General features: G+C 47.7%; 1 protein-coding gene across 2 annotated transcripts in view; it reads right to left on the reverse strand.

Annotated features, from left to right (window-relative positions):
* Positions 1 to 26,354, reverse strand: part of LOC142889848 (sterile alpha motif domain-containing protein 10-like) — a 42,605-nt gene that overhangs the window by 9,804 nt on the left and 6,447 nt on the right. For both annotated transcript variants that reach the window (XR_012927009.1, XM_076028524.1), the window contains exons 2-3: positions 11,761 to 11,945; positions 3,318 to 3,486 (exon numbers count right to left, since the gene is read on the reverse strand). Coding sequence is in view for 1 of the 2 variants with exons in the window: in XM_076028524.1 (XP_075884639.1) it covers positions 3,318 to 3,486; positions 11,761 to 11,945 (354 nt within the window). In the remaining variant the exon portion in view is untranslated. The remainder of the gene's footprint in view (positions 1 to 3,317; positions 3,487 to 11,760; positions 11,946 to 26,354) is intronic.

Here is a 26,354-nt window from a genome sequence, read left to right on the forward strand (position 1 = left end):
GTGCATGCTTGCCAGCCCCAGTACGTCCTAGAAAATCTACTGCCCTTGGTTTTGTGTGTGTGTGTGTGTGTGTGTGTGTGTGTGTGTGTGTGCGCGTGTCTGCAAGCGTGCACGCCTGTGTGCATGTTTCTGGACAAAAAAGAGGGTGGAAAAAAGCAGATGAATGGAGCTCAAATCAATTCCCGCCAGACAGACTTAATACAGTTCCTCATAATTGCCTGCCGATAGAGAAAGCAGAGCTGTCAGAGAGAGAAAAAGAGACGCAAAAACAAAAGCTGTTTCAACGGGGATCGCTTCTCTCCATTTGGCTTCATAATAAATAGCTTATTAACAATGTCTGTGGACAAATGGGAGAGAGCCCCGCCATGGCGAGGACAACAATGACACTTAGAGCAGACTGGAAAGCCATCCAAGGGGAGAGGATGCCCACAACTTCCTTGATGAAAGCACACGAAGGAACAAGCATCAGATGAGACTTTTGATTTGCTGACCAATGTCAGCAATGTCGGCATTGATAAGAAAAAAAATAATCTTATATTCTTTATGCTCCACCAATCCATCTGCCTCACCTCATTCCGCGATGGAAATAAAAGTAAGATGGAGTCAGAAGAGCACACCTGCAGCTGCTTTTTAACCTGATCTCAGTTTGAAAAAGGTCGCCCCCCCAGTTTCCAGTCATTAGAAGCTATTTATACAAGAGTGAAAAAACATCAGGTAACACTTTATCGATCGTCTGACGGGCCGCGCTGAAACCACCCAGTCAAGACGCCTGCCAAGTCTCTAATCTCGAGGTTTAATAGAGGACAAGCAATGAAACTCCCTGCGTGAATCCAGTGACCATGACTTTGTACGACCAGTCCTGACTAAAAGTGATGCCAAGTAAAACCAACCTAAAACCATGCCATTGCTGTAGATTCACTGGTATGTGTACACTGTGGTAGGTTCTTGCCATCATATATGAGGCTATTGCACCGAAATGCCTGTGGGTGTTATATTCTTATTTTAATGTTACGCCTCTAGACCAGAGAGTCATTGTTGTCAAGGAGAAGTTGTTCGAAAAGAACTCATCTCCAGTAAAGGTCAAATAAAAACAGAAAAGCTCAAATTAGAACTAACACTAGAGGGAAGAAAAAGCCAAGAAACTATAAAACCTTTTAGTAACCATGCTGGCACACGTGTGTTTTATTACAGCAGTAATTCATTGATTAAGAAGTCCTTTGCTGTTAAACTTACTGTGCTCGTACCTTCTCAGATCATTAAGTTGCTAATATTATTAGTATCTGACAGCAGTCACAGTAATAAGCTCTTAATTTCCATAATCACTCGAGAGAGGACACATTCTGGATTTCTTTGAACCCGGCATAATTCACACATGCCGTCAACTAAACAACTACATGCACAGTGATTAACTGACCACCAAAAACGATTGTTTTATTTAAGAATACATTCAAGACTGGTTCTTTTCTAAACAATGTTGAACAGAATACAATTCATTCCATTCGGTTTTTAATATTCCCAACGTCATGAAGAAATGAATAAAAGGAGACGGTGATGGAGGGAATTTGGTGTAAAGGCACAAGGCAGCAGAGAAGGTGCCTTGATCTCCTGTGGCAGCCTGCTCCACTGTATCGTGCCCTTACTCGGAGACTCAGATACGATCATTATTTTCGGGTCACTGAGCTGAGATAATGCAAACACAGACTCCATTCCTCAGCCGCAGACACAATCCAATATCCTCCTGTCTTTTAAGCAGCAAGGAGCAAAAAAAAAACAAAAACAAACAAAATACACGGGCAAACAAAAAGAACGTATGCAGATGACTTGATTGATGTGATTCTTTGATGAGCATATGCGTCGACAACAAAAAAGACATAGTCGACTCGGAATTTGCACAAGAAAACGCGGCGTCACTAACCCCGGCGAGTGGAATCCAGCTGGATGTCGGCGAGTGAATACATAACAATAATTGGATCCAAGCCTCTCTCATCTCTCCCTCTCTCCCTCCCCCTCTGTGTTTGAGAATGCATAAATAAAAATGATCAGAGCTGCCACAGCGGGGATGGCAGCAGAAACGTTAACCCAGAGGCTGCGCCTGCGCGCATTAACCCCATGTGCATGTGTGCTCGCGCGCACGTGCGTGCGTGCCTATGTGTAAGTGGAGCCTGACCCTTCAGCAAAGAACTGCAATCTGTTCATAGAAAAACAGCAACGCCTTCCACCGTCTGGTACGTCAAGGCCCGGAGAATGTGTACGTAGGTGAGCGCTCGTGTGCGAATGGCCATTTGAGTGCACCTGCATCCATAGGAGTAAATTGCAACTTGCGCGCATCTGAGTGGGCCAGTGCGGACAAATAAAGGGGTGTGTGCGTGCCAGCGTGTGGGCGCAAGTGTTGTTTGAACTCGAAACCTGCCATTTCCATTTTCTTTTTCCCCCTGAGCAGCTTTCCCTTTATTCTCCAAAAATAGGCTGCACTCCTTTCGTTACCTCACATGAATGCCTTTCAAATCTCCTTTGGAGAGATTTGGGCGTAAACCTGTTTCCACTTGAGAAAGCTAAGCTCTGGAACCACGAACCTTAAAATAAAACCCGCGCCACATTTGGTAAGCCGTATACGCCATTGGTCCGCCATGTATTAGTCTATATGAGCCTCGCTGGTGCTGCGGCTGCTGTGTTGCCTATTAAAAGGGGCAAAGGTTATGGAATGCTGTCAAAGCATGCAGACACTGAGTTAATAGGAACAAAAAACATTTTCCATACCATTGGTGGCCGCAGAGATAGAAAATGAGCTGTAAACACAACCCGTATTGGGCAAGCTACGAGGAAAATAACGCAATTTATCCTTGTCATAAGAAATGGCTTCAGTCAGGCTAACTAATCAGGCTAACTTTGAGACTTAGTTAGCACACTACGATAGTGTAGAGTAAGAGACTTTTGACTCCAAGTAGTGTTTCTCCAGAAAGAGCTAATGTCAAGGCCAATAAGGAATGTGCTTCAGGATTAGCAGATGATGTCATGTGTAAAGGCTTCTGCTTAACGCTGACATTAGTCACATGACTAATCCTTTGTTTTACCAGCCTTAATGTGACTCAGACCCCCAGCAGGAAAACATCAGCTTTTTCTTACACCCGTGAAAACAGCTTGTGGCATGCTACTGAGCTATATAATCAACTTTGCTGCTAAAAGCGACTTGAATCACAGTCATGACATTAACATTACCCTGCTGCTGCAAGGTAATGTCAGATCAGTGTTGCTGGGCCAAGATTTTCATTACACAACCCCTCTTTTTTTTTTAGCGTGCGTGCTCACGTGTGCAGTACCTGTGATAGCGTGATGGGAGAAGGCCTCAACGTAGGTCAGGTAGTTGTGAGGACAGTGTTTTTTAAGCCACTTGCACACGTCCTGCTGAGTCCACAGCACCACAGGTTTGGACAGACTGGACAGAGTGGGACTGGTGTGGTAAACAGTGAAGGCTTCTCCTGGACGCAGCTGGAACACAAGAGACGCACAAACACTTCCAGTGTGAACAACAGCTTGCCAACAAGTGGCGGCTGTGTTTTTCTGTGAAAATCCCCAGAGTTATTAAACCACGCAGGTTGGAACATTGCTTTTATATTGTTCATTTCAATCACCAGTCGGAATGTTCTATGCTAATGAGAAATGTTTATTTCCTGTTCGGGTTTTCCTTGATGTGAAATTAGTCAGATAAGATAAAAGATAAGTAATGAAAACAGCAAATTTTATATGTGAGTAAAAAAAAGGTTTCTTCCACAATCCAAAAAAGGATACTTTGGCAGAATAAGCTCTAATTAACAGCCAACATAAGGCTAAAAAGCTTGTGGGCATGGAAGGGAACAGATGTTGATCTCTTGATTAAGAAGACATTAGGAACACTCACGCTTTATTTATTTATTTATTTATTGATGTTTTATGTTTTTAAGTAGTCATGATTTTTTCTTTTTGACAGTCCCAACTTGCCGTTAAATCATACCTTGATGTTTAAGGACATTCCCATTTTATTCTGTACAAGAACTGGCTGAATGGACGTAAAATCAACAATGCATCAGTGAAGCTCCACCGATCATATTCTCTCAATTCATAACCTCAAAAACCTTTATTCTTTGGGAGCAGTCTTTATGTGCCAGTACAAGCAAAGGATATCAGTCCAAAACAAGACTTCAAAGGGTCTCCGAATGCCTACAGAGAGCTAGCTAGCTGTGTACATGTATCTATTCATGAACTCGTTTTTTTCAGTGGGGAAACTCTTGATGTACCACTGCAACCAATAGATATGGGTCCAATGCAAAACAAGACACTCAAAGAGTTCAAAGAGTCTGCTAATGCTAACTGAAAGCTAGCTAGCTGTGTACACGGACAAAATGACAGAGCTTTTTACACGGCGCGTGAAAACAAAAACACATTTTACATGTGATTGTAGGAATCTCAAACAAGTACTTTAATTGGTACTTGGCATCAGCACGCACCCCATTGTAAGTTTTAATACTTTGCCAGGGAATAAAATTGACAAAAGTCATATCAGTGCATCCCAGTGGGCAGATGTCTTCTTTACTTTGTGTCTCTCTTCACTCTCCCTCTGACCCCAAACGTTGTCGGACAAGTGCGGCTTCCTCCCCCTGCCTCCCTCCCCCTGCCTCCCTCCCAGTGTCACAGCCATGTGCGGAATTAATGCGGACGTTAATGAAGTTAAAACGGCTTCGTATGAGATGAACTCTGCGCTCCCTCTGTCATGTGGGAGTCACATCAGATCTAATCCCTTTGTTCATGCTCCGGCTGAGCCGGTGCCACAACAAAAGCTTTTGGCCGATTTCTCAGCAAAAAAAAACAAAAAAAAAAAACTCCACAGAAACCCACTGCCGAACGCTCTGCTCCATAACCGGCTGCATTTAATGGGATTATGTGTGCTAAAACGTCGCAAAACTGCTGGTGCAACTTGCACGTGCAGTCATGTAGCGTGTATCATGTCCTGCGTTCTCCCCAAAGACCCCACTGTCAATGGCACCCAGAGCAACGTCTCCATTTCAACACGCACTGCAGTTGTTTACCTGGTCGTCTGCTGCACTAATGAGATCCCCGCCAATTTAAACACCAATCAGCCCCCGTCGAATCCAGGCCGGCCTACCAACGCTCTCCGGGTTCTGCTTTGTAGATCTTAATTGGAAACGCCATTCCTCCGCTCCCCCATGCACGCTGCTCGTTCCCTCCCAAATTGTGTGCATACTTCTAATGTGACTCAACGGGGCAACAGAGCCGTTTTAATAACCAAAATATATGGGCCGTCCCCTCGCTCTTATTGTGATTGAAATGAGATGGGCGTGGAATTACGCCTGGTCCGAGATTGAGAGCGGGGGATGGATGTGCTTCCCCCCTCGTCTTTGAATAGCCATTAAGAGACCCCCGGTGTCTCTACAGTCCTCCCACTGTCTTGGCTGAACATTTATTAAGAGAGTGGAGTGAGATCATTAAGGGAAGCAAATCTATTAAGGTCATGGGCCCGCCGTTTGCTATCAGGACCACATAGAAATTTAAAATGGTTGGAGTTTATTGTGCAGACTTTGTTTACTTTCTTATTGTTATTTTAGTGCCGCCAGTGAATTTTCTTCATTCTTCTGACTTGAAAATGCCTAAGATCTTACAGGGCAACTGGAAGAAGCTGATGCGATGCCATGCAATAAAGATAAAAATCACACCCAGATCTCTTCTAACAACTCTGGCTTTTATACCTGATGGGCACAATTGGCTAGGCGTGTTGCTGAGGAGGCTTTGGGATGCCGCTGGTGTACATCCCATTGAACTGAGGACAAAAAAAAAGAGAGCAATCCCAGCAAAGAAAACAGCATAACAACATCAACCACAAAAGCCCTTACAGATGTTTTAGGATATGAGAGTAATCATATTTGTTTTGGCAAAATCCATTTTGTCCATGTCGCCGGGGGATCAGACAACAATCCCCGATGACCCATTTTTTAAAAAGGGGAACTACACCAGCATGACGTTCAATCATCATTGTCATCATTATCATAGAAGGAAGCAAAAACGAGCCACTTTGGCTCCATTCAGGCCTCATTTACTCCCCACAAGGCAACTGGAAAAATGTTTTGCAGATATTTGCCAAAACGTAACACTGATTAATAAATGAATGGTGGTTATTTTTGCATTCGGTGAGAGTTATTTAGCCGTCTCGGAGAGAGAAGAGAGAAAATACCGACCGAACCGCTATGACAGACAACGAACGACCAAAGGGGAAGCAGGAGGAGAGGCTTAGACGTGAGTGAGTAATGGCCTTCATCATCAAAAGAGCGAGACAGAAGGGAAATGGAATGATAGCTCGCCATCATCCCTCCTTCTATTCTCTTCCCTCTACTCCGTTCTCCCGGCCATCCATCAGCCTGTATCTCCTCTGGCCAGATCGCTGCCTTCCCCTCTCACCCCTGCACCTCCCCCTCCAAACTCCCGGCTCCTCTCGAGACCTACTTCTGTCCGGCGAAAGGGTCCCCGCCGTTCATTACGTGCAGCGGAGTGGAGGGAGGAGGCTGCAGGCGAAGGAGTGCGCGGCCAACGTGAATGCTGCATATGGAACGCAAAGTGCAACAGGGCCTGGGGGGTGGGGGGTTGGGCGTTGGGGGTAGGGGTGCGGGGTGACCATGAACATACAGTGATGTGTTGCAGTCAGCCGTACACGAGGCCAAGTTGTTCCCCGTGTGTTGCACCAGTCGGGATTCAATTTATTAATCATCAGATTTGTTTTGTTGCCGCTGCTACTGAAGAAAAATGCCAAAAATGAACCTTTCAACATCTGTGATGTTCAATCCATCTAACGTCGACTGTGTGCGGCTTCACATTTAGCTCATGTGTGCAAGATGGTAATGAGCCCTCCCGCCCGACTTTCCTCTCTGTGTCGACGAGTCCCTAGGTGTCGCACGCCTCCACTTCCTGCTCCCGCACATCCTTTTTGCCGCCCGCCCTCCCGTCTCACAGGCTCCGACTTCCTCCACTGCGCCTCTCTATCGATCTTTCTGTTTGCAAGAAAGCCCGAACGGCTTATTTGTCCCGGTGTGCTTACTTTGTTCCATCATGTCTCCTACCCCTTCCCCACTTGCTCCTCATAAATTTTATCCTCTGGCTGCCTGACGCCCTCCCCCTCCTCCCTCGTCTCCCCCTCCTCCCCAGCCTCCCCTCCTCCACTCTCTGCCCTCCTTTCTCTTGCCGCCTCCCTTCGATCTTTCTTTAGCCTTGACTTCTGTGCACCGAGCTTGTTATTGTCCGTTTCAGTACCAGTGTCTCTCTCTCTCTTGCTCTTTCTGTGTGTGTGCGTGTGTGTGTGTGTGTGTGTGTGTGTGTGTGTGTGTGTGTGTGTGTGTGTGTGTGTGTGCGTGCGTGCGTGCACTCGCACGTGCGTGTCTGTTTTCTCTGTCCTCTGTGTGCGTGCGCTCCGCATCTGGGTGGTGTATCTGAAATCGGGGATTAGCAGAGAGCCAGCGGAGCGTGGGGAATCCTTGAAATTTGCTCTGTGTGACCGATAGCGCCTCCCTCCCTCCGGTCTGCGTGCTTCCACCGCGCACCGCGCCCCGCGCACCACGCACCGGGCTTGATCAATGATGTTCAACCAATTAGAGGCAGAGGCGCAAGGGCGAAAGGAGCGGGCCCGCTGTTCGAGCCGCCCCGCGTCTTGTAATCTGCCACAGCGTGGCGAACACCTGCCTTCCCTGTCACTTTGCGTCTCCTCAGAACCCTAACCCCCCACCCCCCACCACCACCTCCGTCTCCTCTGCATCTGCTGTCCAACATAAGAGCCGTCCTCCTCTATCTCACCGCCCAACAATCAGATCCGTCAGGGCCTCTGATGTCATTGTCGAATCAGATCCGCAGTTTGTCCTCCTCCATTCGCCTCTTTTCCATCTTTCCCTTCACTCCCCTCTTCTCAGCGTGGCTAAACCCCCTCCTTTTTTGGTGGAAACCCCCACCCACCCACCACCCTCACTCACATCTCCCCTGGCCCCGGTCTCGGCTTTACGTGTCTTTGTTGCCACGAATCGGCGAGTTTTCTCGTGCGGGGGGGTCAACTTTGACATTTCCCGCGCAAGCGTGTGAACTGTCAGCCTCCTTTTGTGCGGCTCAGCTTCGCCTTTGAGTTCAGGTCTGTAAAAGTCTCGTTATTCATGGGAACGTGCGCGTGTTTTCATTGGGAAGGACAAAAAAGGGACAGATGGGAGTTTCGCAAAAGCTCTCAGGCCGAGTCAAACGTGCATCGTGGACGGAGCGAGAGACACATGACTGAGTTGCGGGACGGGAACAATAAAGGCTAAAACATTTCTGCCTGGCTGCCTGGCGGGTCTCTGTTACTTTTTCACCTCATTGGTTCAGTCTTTCAGGCCTCGGCTTTTCACCGTGTCACTGCCGCATTGGCAAAGCTGTCAGCCACCGGGGTAATGCTTTCAAAAAGTTATGTATGTCTACCTTCCAAAACTTTGGCTAGCGTCCACACATGAGCATAAATACTGATGGTTGACGGTTAGGGGAGACATTTTAATCATTTACAACCGTTTATTATTCACCGTTTCCCTCCAATGCAGGCTGGCAAAAGTCTCGCATCCGTTCCGCAGGGCACCACTGAGGGCTGCTAGCATCTCTGGGTGGCCACCATAGTTATGACAGGAGCGCAATATCTGAGTTGGCCACAAGAAAGGGCCGAGGTCAACCAAGAGCCAATGCATGACCTGTTGCTGGAGGCTTGCTGGAAACCACTGGAATCACTACTTCATAATGCTGTCTAGACATTTTAATTATTATAGTGCATTACACTATTCCAATTATTGTGTGGCAATGTGTTGCACAGGTGATAACCTGCCAAAAAATGAATGGTGTCTGTCTGAATGAGAGTTAAATTGGGCTTGCTGCAGCAGGCTATACCCTGTAATTGGGAACAGACACTGTGTTTCTGTTATTCCACCTATTCCTCATTCCCAACTATAGGACCACAGCAAGCTGTGTATGAGATCTTAAAATGGGACACACACACACACGAATGCAATGCACCCTCTCCCCATCTGGCAACCCAAGCAGCCGCCAAGTCAGGCATGGCAGAGAGGGCGGGGCTTCACGTGTAGTCATTACTGAGAAAGAGAAAATAAAAATCCTATTTTGTCTCTCAAGCTAAACCATTCGGTTTGCTGCTGCGTCGATGTTTCCTGCTTTAACTCGGCAGCTCACCTCATTCCAGAAAAAAAGAAAATCAATTTCTGTGTAATTCACGAAAGGTTCATTTGAGGTTTTGTTGTCCGCCGTCCTCCGTATCGCACGTCTGAGTGGCAGCTGCAAAAACCTATTTGCCTTCATTCAATGGCGCGGCGCTGAATCAGCTTTGCTAAACAGATAAGGAAGATTCCCCAGGTCCCACCTCGCACGCGGCAGCTGAGCCGAGCTTTCGGCGGCTGAGCACACATCAGCAGCCATAATGAGGGGCCGGGTCTATTAGGGAGTAATCTAATCATCACTCCTGAGAGAAGTGGACACACAATCACTGGCGGCGCGTGCACGCAAGCGGCACGTACACACACGCACGCGCGCACAAACGTTTTTGAAAAAGATCCTCGGAAAACAGACTCGCCAATGGACTCGGAGAAAGAGCGAAAACAGATGCGCAAACACACAGGCCGACGTGCGTGCGCACACACACACACACCAACACACACACACACACACACACACACACACACACACACACACACACAAAAAGCTGGCCTGCTCTCCCAGTTGTTGAATAATGCATTAAGAGGCTTGTTGCCACAAGGAAATGAAAAGCCTTACTTCTCATGATATAGAGGAGGTTTAATTATCCAGTCTATGTGTAATCACATGGAAACAGCTTCCCACTCTTCTTTTATTAAGCCTTTTATAGCCCTTATAGCTGTGGGGGCGCTCTTTTATGAATTATTGAACAATCTTGCAGCGCGCGTGTACATCTCAGGAGCCGCAAGCAGCCAACTTTCTCCCGGGCAAGCGGGTTGAGGGAACTGAACACGCGACCTCCGCTGAGGCAATGCGCTCCCTTTTATGTGGCGAGAGGTCCGGACCACAAAGAAGGCCGTTGTGTCACGAGCCGTTTGAGGTCAAACGCGGGCAGAGTGCCTTAAAATAGAGCGCTTTCCTCTTTGTTTTGCCCTTCTGCTGCTGCTGCTGCGCAAACGGGGGGATTCCATTTGCACCGGTGGGAAAGTGTCGGAGCGCGTGGTCGCCTTGTTGTTTGGTGGACATTATGCCGCGGAGATATTGAAGTCGCCAGCCAATAACCGGCGTTTATACCAGTCACTCCGCTTTGAAATCTGCTGGCGAGCTCTGAAGGGGAAACAACACGCCCGCGGAACAAATGAGATCCGGGACCGAAAGCATTAAATATATATTATTCCTCAGAGTCGATTTTCTATGCAGCATGTGCTCCTTTATGCGGGCGACATTACATCACAAGGAGTGAGATAACAGTCCTTCCGCCGCTCGTTCATTACATAAGCAGATGTCTCTAGTGGTAGCCGCCCCGCCACAGGCTCAGGTGAGAGCAGTCAACCTCAGGAACACGATAAAACAATTAGAGCTCATGTCACCGCCGAGAGTGGACACGCGGATGGGGCGGGAAGCTTTGCCCATGCACAAACTGAAAGTTTCCTCTCGTCTCTCATGGTAGCGGAATGTTCAATCGGTCTGTCGGACACGGTGAGTTTAGCTTTCGAGTGGGGACACTTTGTTTTTTTTCCAGTTCTCTTTCTGAAGAGGGGACTTTCATTGGAATGCTGCAACAATTCGCACTAGATAACAACTTGACGCAAAGCTCTCCTTGAAGGAAACGGCGCTTTCTTGACAAAGGCACTTGAGAGTCGGAGAGCATTTTATCTCACTTTCCAAGTTTAGTTTTTTCTTTCAGTTCTGCAGGGTTGATCAAAGTTACAGAAGGAAAAAAAAACACTAAACGGAGAGGCTGAATAAATCATGAAAAAATATTTATTGGAATAGAATTTTTTCAAGGGAGAGTTCACTCAAGACTCTTCTACCACTGATCCAAGTGTTGCAGGAAGGCAGTGCTTGAGGTAATTTGAGCTCTCAAGTACATGGCAAACAACACGGAAACTAAACTTGACATACTTGAGAGACTTGAGTCTCTTCAGGACACTTGGACGGCAACAAAGGAACAGAATGTCACCAAAACCAGGGAGAGTTGTAAACAATTGAAATACAAATTTGTGTGAACTATCCCTTTAGAAATGCTCAAAAATTGATTATTTTTTAAAGTGACAGCAAACAGAAAAAAATAATGGATGATAAAAATGTGACAACATATTAATTTATTACCTTCCGCCTATGCATGGTATGTGCAATGGTTGGAATTTCATCACTGACATTAAGGAGGAAATTAGGGTTAGGGTTTTGAGGTTCCTCATACGCTAGAAGCTCCAAATTTGACGTGGGTGTCTCTCAGAGGTTCCTGATGAAAAAGCAAGTGGCCCCATGTCTCTAGGACAAAGTTGACTTTTGAGCCTCATGGACTTGCATGGCATTAGGGTTAGGGTTACACTTAAAAGAAAATCATCTCAGAGTTGTAATACCAACGATGGCCTGAGTTTTAGAGGCGCTCTCTCTTTAGCTCTCGCTATGATGCGAACCCACCAGGAATGCTGGTGGCTTTAATCCAGAGCCACCACCGAAACATTCCTCCGCGCCGCTTTTGGGTTCACGTGCGCTTGAGGTGCCTCGTACCTGGATGCCCTCGGTGCCGGGCTGCTGCAGCAGTTTGACGGTGCGTGTGTGCGCTGTCTTCTGGCCGCGGCCGTCGTGCCAGGTCAGGTTGCTGCCTCCGGCCCGACGCGGCAGCTGGTAGCTCAGCTCCTCGGCGGACAGCGTGTGCTCCAGGGAGGCACGGCAGAAACTGAAGCTCGACGCCGCTGAAGGAAGAAGAGTGAGAGAGGAGGCGAGGGTTAGAATTAGGCAGGCGGAGGTAACGGTCCTCACTTTGTTCCGTCTTTATCGGAGGGCTTTGGAAACACATTTTCCACGAAGAGCGGCCACAAGAGCACCAAAACGACTAAATAAACAATTGATAATCCTCTAAAAGCTCCAGATCACAAGCTCTCTGAGTACCGACTCGCATGCAGCCACAAACAGATGGCTGCTGGGGTTGTGTGGGTGACGGCGGTGGGCAGCCATGCCAGTCCACTCTGATCTCCAATTATACTGAGTGCACATCCATAAAAGCTGTGCATGATTCTTTTTATTTATTTCTTTTCTTTGGAATGCATTCTCCCTCTTGCTAGATTAGCGTTTGATTATTTGAAATCCCACATCATGAATATTGGAGAGTTGCTGTGTTTTTTTTCCCTCTCCATCCTTTTCTGTCTGGCCCATTTTCATATTCTTAACTGTGAGGCAGCAGATGTGGGATGAGAGTGCAGCTGCGTCGGGGTCGCAGGGCGTTTTTCCGCGATTCGTGCCGAGTCCACGAGGCTACCGTGTGCATGCTTTATTTTTGTTTTTTATGCAGCCTGTCTGCCTCGCCGCATCTTTTCAGAATAAGTTTTGGCACAAGAAAGAAGGGTGGAAAAAACATTTGCGTGCCGCACAAAAGAAAACATAAGTTAGGTATTGAGCGGAGGGCTTGAGAAAAACACTCACTGTGTCCATTGAATTATTACTGTTATTAACGAGCGTCAGAGTGGCAGCGCGCATTTGGCTGTCGTCCCTGTGAACTGGATTCCTCTCTCAAATCCCCAGTCTCAAGTGGCAGCGCAATCAGTCTGAGGACAGAATCGCTGATGACAAAGAGCTGAAAATGGAACATGTTGCGATAAATGCTTCATTCAGTGCTTCAAGAGACAAATATCCGAAGTATTTTTGAGAGGAAAAAGCCTTGCTTGATATCCAGCCTTCTTAATTTTCATTTGCTCAGCAGGGGGGCTGATTTTATGAAGGGCAGACTGCAGATGATGTATGTGAAAGCTATATTTATTTAAGGAAATCAACACTTTTGTCTCAATCATTTTCTTTCTTTAGGCGCCTCTTGTTTCAATCCCTTGGAAGGTGAATTCATGATAGTTTCCATCTAGTACCAGGGCAGCCCTGGATCTTGGAGTTTGTGTAGATGCGGCTCCACAATAATAATATAACACACCCCTGCAGATGAAACGCACCTCCCCCGGTGCTCTTGGGGAGTCTAGGGTGTAACATCAGCCAAGATTAAAATCGCATCCCTGAAATTAGATTCATGAAGTTTTTGGTCTGATGGGCTTAACTTTATTGGAATTGACAAATGGTTCGGAGTCCTGTGGCCACGATCGGTGTCATTCACTTTATCCGAAAGTGGTTTTAATCCTTTTGACTGAGCGGTGCAAGACAATCGCTGTCAAAAACTCCACCTGCAGAGAGGAAACAAGCTTGCAGTGACTGCTGGCATTTCAGAACTGCATGATGGATCGCCCGAGCCGGCAGGTGGGAAAAACACCTGGTCCCATCCGAGCGAAGGGAGAAGGTCCATGGATGTACAGGGAAATGGGGGCGGGGGGAGAGATGAAGCGAAGGTGGGAAAACAACAAAGGCCTGTCAGAAATCACAGCTGTGTAACCTTTTACGCCTCTCTAAGCGTCTGCAGCTTTGTCTTCCTCTCCGCCCTCCCGGCTCTCCTTCAATCCTGATTTTCCTATGCAGCATCCTTCCTTCCCGCCCCACCACTTTTATCTGCCTCCCTTTTCTGGCTGTCAGGTCTTCAGGGGTCGTCAGGACAGACCGAGCTCAGTCCCGATGTAATTACTGCCAGTCAGACTGAGGGGGAGGAGACAGCGAGGAAGGAACACGGGAAGCCAGGCGCCTCGCAACCCTAAAGACCTGCCAATCTCCGAGGGAGGCGAGAAGAGACGTTCAGAAGGCAAGAGCGGGTCAGACAGGCGGGAAGAAAGGAGAAAGAGCGGGAGCTGCCGAGCTGCAGTTGAGCGCTAAACCGGCGCAAAGTGGCGACAAAGTGATACGATTTTTCGTGAGTCAAAAGTGCCCGCGAAGCGGGCGAGGGAGACGTGTTAATCGACCTCAAAGCAACTTAATTATACAAGCGGTTAATGGTCGGCCTTTTCAATTATCAGACAGGGAGCGCCCTTAATGGAGATCAATAGCGAGGACGAAGAAACGCAGCGTCACGACTTCCCACTGGCGATGAAGTCGCCAGACCTGGCCGCCCCCGGCAGTCATCGAACCAAGACAGAGTGCTCCGTTTTTTGCGAGCTTCAATGGACTCGCTTGGCTTAACATCCTGGCACAGGATATGACTGAGAATCCAGAATCAGCCAAAAGCCATTAAGTACCATCCGAGTGACAACTCCTTTGAAACGTGCGCACCCGCGTGTTGCTTTCAGAGGTGTCGAGCTCTGAGGGAAGAGGCGGCCCCTTTCAAACAAGAGCGAATTAAGTTATATATCTGCATTTAAGCTCCAGCTCTCGAGACCAATCTGTGGTGTAATGAAATGATTAGCGTCCCTGTTGCTCGGCACGGTTCGGCGAGGAGAGGATATTTGGCTTCTCGTCTGCCTCGGTGTCTATTTGATCTGACTGGATCGCCGCCGAATCTCCCTTATCCTATTTGTCCCTAACTGGAAGGGTATAATCACTTGGCTCCATTGACGGTGACTGCTGGAAGAAGCGGGAAGATTAAGGGACATAAAGATGGAGATAAAAGGGGGGGGAAATATGGATTTAGATTAAATCGCCCATTCTTTGGCCATTTTTGTATCTTTATATTCTCCTCCCAGACTGCAATTGGAGCATCGCTACACAGAAAACACAAAAAACTCTATCGATCTTGTCGACACAGCTTATTTAGTCCTCACACAAAAGCCGCTTACAAAAATAATTGCGTTAGCTTCCTGCTAAAACGTTGGACTGTTCACATATTTTGAAGGGGACACAATAAAGAGGGTTTTAGGAGGCAGAGACTGACCAAACAGTTGTGGTCTTCTGACATCAGACATGGACGATTTTTAATGACTGCTTTGTTTCCCATCAAAAGAAGTGAAAAACTGACTTTTAATTACTTCATTTCTCGAGGACACGGCAAGTTCAAAAACACTAGCGAGTTGTGCATGACACGTACCCAGGAGAAATACGATGGAAAGTGGTCTTGAAGGCTCAGACTGCAGTCTCAGTTGGCCGGGCGTCCTGATAAAAGAGAGGAAAGACGGGAGGAGCTGCTGGCCCCAGAAGCCAAACTCAAGGGTAAAGTGTCAGCCAGGTGTTTGTCTGTCAGCGCGCGCGGAGAAAGAGGGAGGTCAGTACGACTCAGTCAAGTGTGACCTCGTATCGCCGCCTCTCGACTGAGCATATCAGCCGCGTGGAGTGGCTGCTAAATCTCAGAGGTATTCCCCTTTGAAAAGGTAATTAAGCTTCAGGTGCGGCTTCCCGGAAGGTCGTTCCAAGTCACATCACACAGTAGATTAACACAGCATCGCTGGACATTATTGGACTCCAAAAGTGAGGAGCTAAATTAGCCCGGCTTTTTTTTTTTTTTTTGGCTTTGTAGGCTTTTTGCACAAGTTTGATTTCACTTTTTTTTTTTTGCATAACCTTGGCATTAACTTCAGGCTGTGCATCTGTGTGTTTGCCTCTTGCATGAGGGATGAGGGAGCGCTAGCTATTCAGGCTAATTCACCTCGTTCCAAACATCACGGAGGGAGCGCGCCCCGGTGCATTTTTAACAACATGATATTGGCATCAGCTGCCTCCCTGCTGAGGACCTCTTATTCAACTCGAAGATAAAAAGAAAAAAAAAATCTATTTACGGCCCAAGTTTTAAACGAGGGAGGAAAAGAGTGGGAAGAAGAACCACTCTCATCCTCACTCCTCTGTAATCTGCAAGAGGGGGTGAAAACTTCATCATGTAGTGATTTCAAGCCTGTGTGGCATATTAAACCTGAGCTTCTAAATATAGCATCAAACAGACCAGCGCTGCCAAGTCCCACTATGTCAGGCGCATCTACCACTGATCCAGATTTGTTTGCCACTATTCCATACCGGACTCCAGCAGGACCACTGTTAACCCCAGGAATCAGCCATGAAATTACTCCATTTTTGGGCTTGAAAAGGGGAATTATGGCCAAGGCTTTAAAAAAAATAATTAATCAACCCAGAACCTTAGTGGCTGTCCCCCCCATGATGCATTGCATTCAATTACCCGGTGAGACATACGGTGGCAGCGGATGAGGTTTACCTCTCACAGGCTATCAGCGTCACAACAAGATTCCGATTAGGGAATCAGTGTTGGACACCCACCATGGCGAGGAGTAGGAGCAGCACACCATTTCTCATCAGGGCGTAAACAAGTGGTGGAGCCGCCGCATAAATTGGTGTGTGCCGTTGTTTGGGGCTGGCGTTCTTGAGAATATTTGCACATCTATATAATCCCCGTCACTTTACGTTTATGCCAGGCAGACCAATAAAGCGGCAGACAGCCTGGAAATGCAGCTGCATCGACGGGGGATTCAATTCCACATTAGGAATTCAGGGCACTTGTGGCTCAAAGTGCAGGTTGAAGAACCCAGAACTCTGCAGGTTTTTCCCGCTGATACGACTCGGCGAGCAGCTGTCGAGGTCCGACTGTGCCCCGAGAGGACAGGTCGTTCCTGGAACAAAGTTGGCCTGAGAAACGCCAGGCTGTCCGTCCTTGGGCTCGACTGTCTGAAGAAAAACTGGAGAAAAACTCCAAAAGACCTGGCATTGAAGGCAGGGTGCCTTTTAAGCTCCCGCCCAACTTCCACCGAGACAGACAGAACTATTGATTACCCATCACTGTGTCAGAGAACATACCACTGCAGATTGCTTCAGAAAAGACAGGCAGACGGGAGCAAACAAAAACGCGGTCCGCCTCACTTTGAGTCTGTTCTCGCTCGCACGTTTCAACCGAAGAGACGAAAAAAGAAGAGTGGCACTTCAGACGTGACCGAACACGAGGGTCAGGCGTGTTTGTGGCCCTCGAAGAGTACGTCAGAATTTAAGAGGGTGTTCAGAAGGAGAGGTGGACAAAGTGTCCAAGTCGGTGAGAAGAGACAAAGACATATAACTTCCCACATCAGATCTAATCATCGAGGGCAGTACAAGAACCCAACCTTCTGAAGAGCCAAAAGATTGAGTTCTGAAGATGTTGTGCACGTTATATACATTTACAGGGAATCAAAGGTCCCAGTTTTTAAAAAACAACATGGTTTATTCCAGACTTCATTGAAGTAGCATCAAATGATTAATAATGCAAACTATAGATTCTATAGAAAACAGTCTCTTGTTTACAGCCACTTGATGCTTTGTAGACGTTTACAAAAGTAAGCCGTGTCATGGAGCAGAACACCTGGATGGTGGCCTTGTGATAACAAGGGAGTTCAAAGTCTTTTTTTACATCACAAAAAACTGGTTTCCAGTTTTAGCACACGCCTTCCGAAAAATGGGGCAAGCAAAAGCACATTCAGTTCAGTTCACTGGCAGGCTGGAGACGTGTATTGTTAGAAAGCACTTGTGAAGGGAACTTCCAACATTGTGGGGCCCTTTAAACGGTTGTTTATCTCGCCAGCCTAAATGACAGAGCAGGTGTAGGTTTCATTTAAAGCTTCATTTGCACTTTTTCCAAATGCGCCGACGGGCTCATCTGCGTTTGCTTATTGGGGATTTTCAAATAGAGCTGTGGCATCAGAGGGGCAAAGGAAAAATTACATGAAAAGGTCACGCACAACAGAGCTCAGACTGCTTTTTAATAAGCACACTATCAGCCACAGTATAAAGGTTAGGCTAAATTGTAACTAGCTGATGTTCAAATAAGAAAAGTTAGCAGGTAGAAGTCTATCAAAAACTCTGCTACCAGACATTTACTTTCTTTCTTTTTTTCCAAAATGGATCCAGCAGGAGAGTGCAGGCGTGACACACTACTGTGTGGATGTTGGGAAACGATTCTCTTCCGCTGTCACATAAAAATAACACATTATCTCCCGGCTTCCAAATCTCGCTTCACGCTGTGATCTAAAGCATCTTACCCACAGTGGGTCTTTCCTGAAAAAGAGAGTGTCTTCCTCTGTATTTTGGGAGGGATTGAAAGCGGAAGAGCATAACTTCTTCGCTTCAATGGGGCGCCTTTTTAAATATTTAGGGCTTGTTTACAGCTGTTCCCTTGGGTGGCATCAGACGAGTCGGAGCGGATTAACCGATGTTTGGGTACAAAATATTAAAAGCGCCGGAATAGCTCATTTTCTCCAAGTGCTGTGGGAAGAGACGAGGCTAATTAACAGCAGGAAGCAAGTCGTTTCGCAGGTTAGCGGCATCAAAAAGATCCGGCCTCTTTGATTCCAAGTTGGTGTTTGAGCCGATCGTTTTCCATAAAGCGCCATAAAACGGGTGGTCTGCTAATGAACTCGGGAGTGATTCGAGCAATCAGACAAACGGGGTGTGCCATTATATGAGCCCCCTGCACCCACCACACTCCCCCCAAAAAAACTCATGCGAGTAAGCTAATACAATGGCTAATGCACTGCCGTCCAGCAGGGACCCGGCGCTCTCTGTCGGCTCAACATCGAAAAATCGCACCCGCCAAATTAAAAACTCTCACACGGTCATGCCCGCTGCCATCTGCGAAGGTCGCGCCCGCCCGAGTGGACTGCGCGCGGTGTGGCGCTGGCACACCCCCGCCCTCCCGCAACGAGTGTGTGGCTAACAGTTCGGTCCGGTCGCCACTGCGCGGCCTGTGGATCAATGCGGCGAGCTCACACTGCGAGTCCCGGAAAAGAGGGCAGGATGTGGAAGCGGTGGGCGATCGATGCTTCATTGAGCGTTCTTAAACCGTGACTGTCATGCGAGTAGCCTACTTTTTGGTGCGTGGCAAAAAAATAAAAAATAAATAAAACAACAACAACGACCGGTCGATATCGCGATGCGCGGCGGCGTCCACCCACAGTTGCATTAGCACAGGGGGCGGGGGGGTTTGCGAAACAATGAGGCGAGTGCACGGCCATTGTCAGGGTTCACTGATCGTGTGCTTTGCGTCATGCTGTCGCATTTTTTGTAAACTAGATGAAATGATGTAAGATGAGATCAAGTGGGGAAATTCATATGTCGCAGCCATTGTTCCACAGGGCACAAAAAAGGCTATCAAAGGTTCAAAGAACACAAGGACTACAAAAAAGGTGCAAAAATGATCAAAGAGCCATTTTGATCTAGCAAAAAAGTTCATGCTCCGCAGAAGCAGAAAAGGAGGCGGGTACTAAAGTCGCAGACAGGGACTGTTGCGGTCGATCCTGCGAGCCAGCTGAAACCTTTCCCGGAGCTTTGAAGTTTTGTTTTTTTTTTTCAAAAAGTTTGTCGCGCTCCTTTCCGTGCCGCGATCCAGGAAGCCGCCTCTAATCTCACCTGGAGGGGCTGGAGGGGAGACACAGGGAGAAGAAAGGTGGCTGGGAAGATGCAAAGGTTGCGGCGGCAGCGGCGGTGGTGGTGGGGAGGAGCCAGAGGCGTTTGAATCGAAGACCTCAGCCGCGTCGCTGACAAGAAAAGAAAAGAAGAAGAAGAAGAAGAGCCGACGCGGCTCCTCCCTGCGCCGTTCCCGAGGAGGAGCCAAACATAAATCGTGAGCTCAAAAACTCTTTTGCTTTTGTTCAAAGTGTACACTCCAGTGTGCACCAGGCAAAGATTTCCTTTGTGTCTCTAGATAGCGAGCGCTTTGTGTGCGCAACGCTGTGAGACATGTTTTGCGACAAGAGCCCCAGGAGCTTCGACAAGACAGGCAAATTAGCTCCCGCCAGCCCGGGGCGCTCAGCCAGTCTCCCTGCTGTCCTACCTGTCTTCGTCTTCTTCTTCTTCTCCTTCTTCTTCTTCTGGGTCTCTTATAACACGCTGCGCTGATTCTGGGGTCTGTCTCTCTCAGTCTAATTGCCGTGTTATCAGCTCCTCTCCTGCGCTGCCCCTCTCCCCCCCCCCACACCCGGACCCTTTCAGTCAAACGGGCAACGCCAATTACTCCTCCTCCGGCGCCCATTTGTTCACCTCCCCCACCCCCACTTGGCGACAGGTAGCGCCGGCAGACAGCGACAGGGTACAAAGTGGGCAGTCGGAGATGAAACCTGGAAGCAAATTAAAGCTTTCTTTTGTTTTTGTTTTTTTTCCCCCGGCACAGCTTCTTGTGTACACGCACGGGGAAAGTACACACGCATCAGTACACATAAAGTCCCAGCAGGAGCTTCTTGTCCAGGCCGAGTGATCCCTCGGGAACCTTAATTCTCCCGCTTCGCCATCGTAATCCGCTCACGTCGCCTTTTCTTACTCTTGTTCCACTGTTTACACTTTTTTTTTTTTTTCTCCACCATGCTTTTTTTTTTTGCCTTAAAGACACAATTAATGACTTATTTTTGAAACGGGCCCATTGGTTCTTTCTCGTGGTTGCTAGGTCGATTCACAAGTCGTTCACAAGGCGGCGACAACGTTGGATGCACCGCCAACTTGAAAGTAATGTCTGAATGTCTGAATATCTTTGGACATCGACGCAAGACATTCCAACATGAGCGTTCCATTGAGTGTCATCGCTTGAGATTGACTTCTGAGGATGCAACATGTCGAAAAAGACATTCAAGGCCTTCATACACTGGATGTGGAATAACGAACAGTACAAGAAAAACTAAAATACTGTGAGACGCTGTGTAGTTTTGGCAAGACTGTTCACGCTGGTCGAGACAGGAATATGAGACAGAGAGAAATGTGTGACAAGTTTTAACAGGAGAGGAATTGATTAATTCACCTCCTGCAAAGTTCAAACGGAGAGTTTCGCCCCGCGATAGAAGAGTCGAACCCATCGCACACCCAGTTCGGGTTCCTTCAGAGATGCTTGCACTCTCTGGAAACGCCACCGGTACTACAATAGCTCGATACATTTATTTGCAGTACTTACAGGTACAGTGTGTAAAATTCTGCCATCCAGTGGTCAGATTTTATATTGCAGCACTCATTCGCTCCCCCTCCCCCTCCCAAGCTTGCCAGTGAACTACAGTGGCCTGCACACACAAATATGGAAATATCCAAATTCTTCTATAAAAATCATAAATCAGGCCAAATTTTACACACTAGACCTTTTAGTCAAACTGACGTGAAAAATTAGCGCTTTTTTTTGGCAGCTTGACTTTCACTCTTAATGTATGAAAAATACTCTAATCTCCTCGGCCCAATCAGCGGCTCATAAATATTGTTTCCGCGCAAATGATTTGCAGGAAATTTGCAGGTCCTTAAAGCAGCAGATGCTTCAGCGAACCCACCAATAAATCAACCTAAGTGTCCCCACAAACGCGTGCGTGTGTGTTTGGGCGCGTGGGTCTACTTGTTTGTCACCGCTGCCGCTTCCTGTGGTGGAAGTCACAGCGATTCTCAGCAGCTCTGTACTAAAATGGCAAAACCAGCTCTCACTTCTGCACCGCTTTCTGCTTCGTGGCGCCGCTTTCCTTATTATCTGTCAGCTACTCAGACGTCACGGACAATCGCACACATGTAGGGACAGACACATGCACACGCACACACACGCACAAACTTAAACACACTCCAATTATGCCTCAGACACATCATGTTAACAATGAGACATTAATAGCACATACGTGGGCGATCACGTTAACACGCTTTTGCCTCTTTCATGTCTCACACGCACACACACACACACACACACACACCCACACACACACACACACGCCTGCGTGTGCCATTACACCCACTCATAATAATACAAAGGCTGATTGTTAGGACGTTTTTTTTTTTTTACTCCCTTTCAGTAAAAGACTACAGGAAAATAAGAGAGAGTTATTATCCAGCCATTAATTACTTCACTTTCCGCCAGATTAGGTAAAACCTCAAGCTCATCCCTCCTGATACTCCTCAGTCATGCAGCTTCCTCTACTGTCGCCATTGATTGGAGCCTCTCAATGAGTTTAAGGACAGGCTCAGAGGACTGCCTTATCTCCAGCCGTCCATTTTTTTTTTTTTTTGCATGGCTTTCATTGCTTTCCCGTTCCGCCAGAGACGCCGAGATTCTAGCAAACTTAATATTGTGACTCGTGTCGGTTTTTATTCCCAGCTGAAGATCGTTCTCGGCGCCCACAGCGGGTGACTCAGCCAGCAAGAGCGTACTCTGCGCGTGTGTGTGGTGCACGTGCAAAGACGGTCATGAGTGCGCGTGACTCGAGGTTTCTGTGTGTGTAAGAAAAAAAAGAAAAAAAAAAGAAGTATGTGCGTCTCCCTCTCGACGCTGCTGCCAAGACGCAGATCCTGCATGGCACCAGTGACCTGACATGTAGGGCGAGACTGAAACTGTGAGATGACAGCTTTAAGCCCGCCCTCGCTAACTCTGAGTGACAGCCCTGCAACCCTGGCTGCCTCCCGCAACAATGGTTTGAGCCCGCTTTAACATCTGTCATTCCAAGCTCAATGTAACAACTATTTCAGGGGCAAACTTCCATAAAAGCATCGCAACAGGACTGCGGGACGAGACAAAACCAGACGGCGTGGAACGGGGAAACAAAATAATGGCTTTTAGCGTGATGTGGAGGATGGCTTTTTGCTCCTTAAAGCGACTGTCAAGATCTGCAGAAGTCTTACATAGCTCCAGGTGCATGCAGAGTCAAAATATCCTTGATGTGCCGCATGCACCACGGGGGACTATTTTATTTTATTTTTTTCAAATTCCCTCTCTCAGCTCTGCAGCTTTTGTGACCAGCGCAGCACTTAGGCGATCGCATCCCACAGCCTCTTTCTCCCACATTTGCCGGGTAAATCCCTCCTAATCTACGGATAAGGTACAACAGCCACATGCCTCGTTGGATTTGGAGAAAATCGGGTCAAAGTAGTGCAAAGACTCCAAAAGAGCATTTTTACACACAAAAGGCAGTATCAGATACCCTTTAGGAGTGCCTTGCGCTACGGGGGGATTGCCGCTTCGTTTTATGCTTATGTGATAATTGCAATCACGGTCTTTTTATTCTTTTTGGCAATCAGTGCCACTAGAATTTTGTACAAGCACATGTGGTTGTGAATATATATTATGGATATTTCTTCGCGCTTAATCTAGAATGTTTTATTTTGCAATGCTGGAGGGATTTGAAAAAAGGAATTTAGACTAACCTTTATTTATTTATTATGAATGGTGGCTATATTGTTTTTGGAGCGCTGTGCAGTAAATACATAAGGATTGCAAAAGAATGCCATGTAATTGTAATTGCATGTATAATATCAAAACAATATTAACTGATGGGTCGCAGGCAAGAAATATTATTTCTTTTTATAAAACCAAATCAAAAGCAAACCAAATGTGAGAGACTGGCAGTGACATCGTAGCCTCAATCTCTTTCGGCAGATGAATCATTTAACAGGAAGTCGAGCGCCTGTCTGGAAGGTTGCGGGTTACTTTTAAGGCTAAAAGGAGCCTCTTATGCTCAGCCTTGAGGACATGTTCTGGCCCTGTGACATCTAGAGAATCTGAGTCGGAGTCACGGCCCGTTTGTCGCTGGGGTTTGCGAAACATCGGCTCAGACGCAATAGCACGCGACCGCGTAGTGGAAACGTGCGCAGCACATTTTCTCCGTGGCGTGAGGCGCTTTTCTTGATGGCCACCATATGGCTGTTATACAGCTCAGCCAGTGGCTCCCCTGGGCTCTGTTTGGCACACACAAAAAAAATGGAAAGTGAAAAGTGTGGCGTTTTTAATGAGCACGCAAAGGATTGCGAGACTGGGGGGAGCTACACAGCGGGGAGGACAGGCTGAGAGGATGAGAGGAGAATGGTGGCGAGCGGGGGGGGAGTAGACCGGATTGACGTGAGGAGGAAGTGCAGCTGAGCAGAAGCTGAGAAAGAAAGAGAGGGAGAAAAAAAACAGAGAACAAATGCAGCGAAAACCCAGAGCAAAGGCAGGAATGGGGCGGCGGGCGGAGGTGTGGGGGGCAGATGTTAGTTCCACAGGTTAAAGAGAGTCACAGGGAGTCGCGATGCATTTAAACAACCCTCGCACCCCGACTCGGCTGCGGAGCGACACGCTGACACTTGGCTGCCTATTGACATGGTAAATTGAGGGCCCATTCAGGCAGCGCTGTGACAGCCAGCCTCCACTCACTCTGTCGGAGCTCTACATCCACAGGACACTTTATTATTTTTTTTCCCTCTCCAAAACGCATCGGGCGAAGAGAGAGAGAGAGAGAGAGAGAGAGAGAGAGAGAGGTGTACGGCAAAGTGGCAAACTGTGTGGAGGTGGGAATTTCATTTTTTTTTTTTTCTAAGTATGAAGCGAAGGAAGTTGTTTGCGAGAAGGCGGGGCGGAGGGAGAGGGAGCGGCGGGGAGGGAAGAAAGGCCGATAAGAGGGGAAATAGAGGGAGCAAAATTGATTTCTATTTCAGGACGTGGCGTGGCCGACGGCCGGGACGACTTCAGGAAACATGTTCAATTTCCAAGTTCTTTGTGCACACGGCCCAGCATGGACGTGACTCCGGTTGGGTGGTGATGGGGGAGGGAGGGGGGTTGGGGGGGGGGGGTCTGTCTTGTTATGCTGGACCTGGCGCCATTAGCCATTTGGTTTAATGGGCAATCTAAACCACAGGCTCCACTCAACCGCTACCCCCCCCACCACCCCCTGACACACACACACACACACACACACACACACACACACACACACACACACACACACACACACACACACACGCACACACACGCCAGCTTTAGGCAGTAGGAGCATGGAGGCCAACCTATAAATGAAGAGTGAAAAGCTGCGAGCTTGGCCTATCACACGGGGCAGAGCTTAATTAGGCTGTTTGCTTTTGCGGCGTCTAAATGGAGGGCCGGCTGTTGGGTGGGTGAGGGGGCGGGGGAGGGTGAGGAGGGGCGGAGGGTTGAAAGGTTGACCGCTCCCCCTTGAAACTGCAGGCTGAGCGACATTTGGCCAAGGACGCGCACAACATCAGCATTATCATGGATGGAGCATCTCGTTTTCCATGCACAGATGGTAATGACGGCGAGAGAGAGAGAGAAAGACAGAGAGCGAGACGGAGGGGACAATATTCATAAAAAAAAATAAAAAAAAGTCAATCTGAGTCATTACCATTGCACGGAAACAATTACGCCGTAAAATAAAAACCAAGCTTAGCGCTTAATCTAAAAGGCCTAAACAAATTGTTTTGATTGATGAGAGGCCCGGAATGGAGAGGAACGGTCTAGAAGCAATAAGTAAGTGCGTAACAACATCGTGGTACATGTGGGATACAGCCCCTGAATAAAATCACACCTCATTAGTGCGACCCTGCAGAAAAATTACATCTCTCTATTTCACCCGTCCCTGCACCCTTTTTGTTGGAATCAGCCCGCCCACCCCCCACCCCTCCATGCCCAGAAGGCTAATTAAAAGAGAAATTGGATATGGACCCGTGCACACTCTAATTCAGAGGGGGGGGAGGGGGTTGAAGTCAGACCTGGGACAGGGCCGGTGGAGGAGGTTCGGCTCCTGCTCACCCACTGCTGACTTCCACCGGAGTGATTTCTTTCACCACTTCATCAGCATCCCAGTGGCACCTCTTTATCTTGTGAATTAACCCCAGTCGCAAGAGGGTCAGGCGGCAAAAGAATTAGTCGAGGATCGCTTGACAGATCAATTAAATCGATAGCTCGGCGCGAGTGTCCTCCACTCAGACCGACTCTCTTGGATGTTTGAGTTTGAGTGTAAATAAATGACTCTTGAATCATACACGTACGATATTCGATTCTCTTGGCTGATTGACTTTGGCGAGTCACCACATGAAACCAAGAAACAGGGTCATTTAAAACTCCAGCCAGTTAGACCTATCATAATATTATTGTGTGTCAGAACACGCCTATGAAAATCGTCGTAAAAGGGTTTCTTGCCTGATAAAGAGAAACTGTTTCCACTCACAGTATATCAAAAGGATCTCCAAGGTATTTGATCAGTAACAAGTAATACGTCTGTTTCTTACTCTAAGGCAGTGGTTCTCAAACATTCTCTGTCGCGCCACACCTTGGAGGAAGAAAATTTTTCGTGCTAGAAGCCCCAAATTTGACGTGGCTGTGTCTTGAGGGATCCCAATGAACCTGCAAGTGGTCCCATGTCTCAAGGACAAAGTTGACTTTTGACCCCATAGACTTGCATGGCATTAGGGTTAGCGACAAGGCTGGAATTAGGGTTAGGGTCGCGTGCGCTAAGTCATAATATCGCGCCAGTCGCGGCGTAGATCACGCACTGATGCAAAGGTGTTTGATTACGTTCTATCAACGCTCGAAAACTGTTCATTGTCCTCTGGCTTTTTCGCTCGCGGCTCGC

Source organism: Nelusetta ayraudi, unplaced genomic scaffold, assembly GCF_046127955.1.
Source record: "Nelusetta ayraudi isolate G7.1 ecotype Tasmania unplaced genomic scaffold, CSIRO-AGI_Nayr_v1 ptg000024l, whole genome shotgun sequence".
Classification (NCBI taxonomy): domain Eukaryota; kingdom Metazoa; phylum Chordata; class Actinopteri; order Tetraodontiformes; family Monacanthidae; genus Nelusetta; species Nelusetta ayraudi.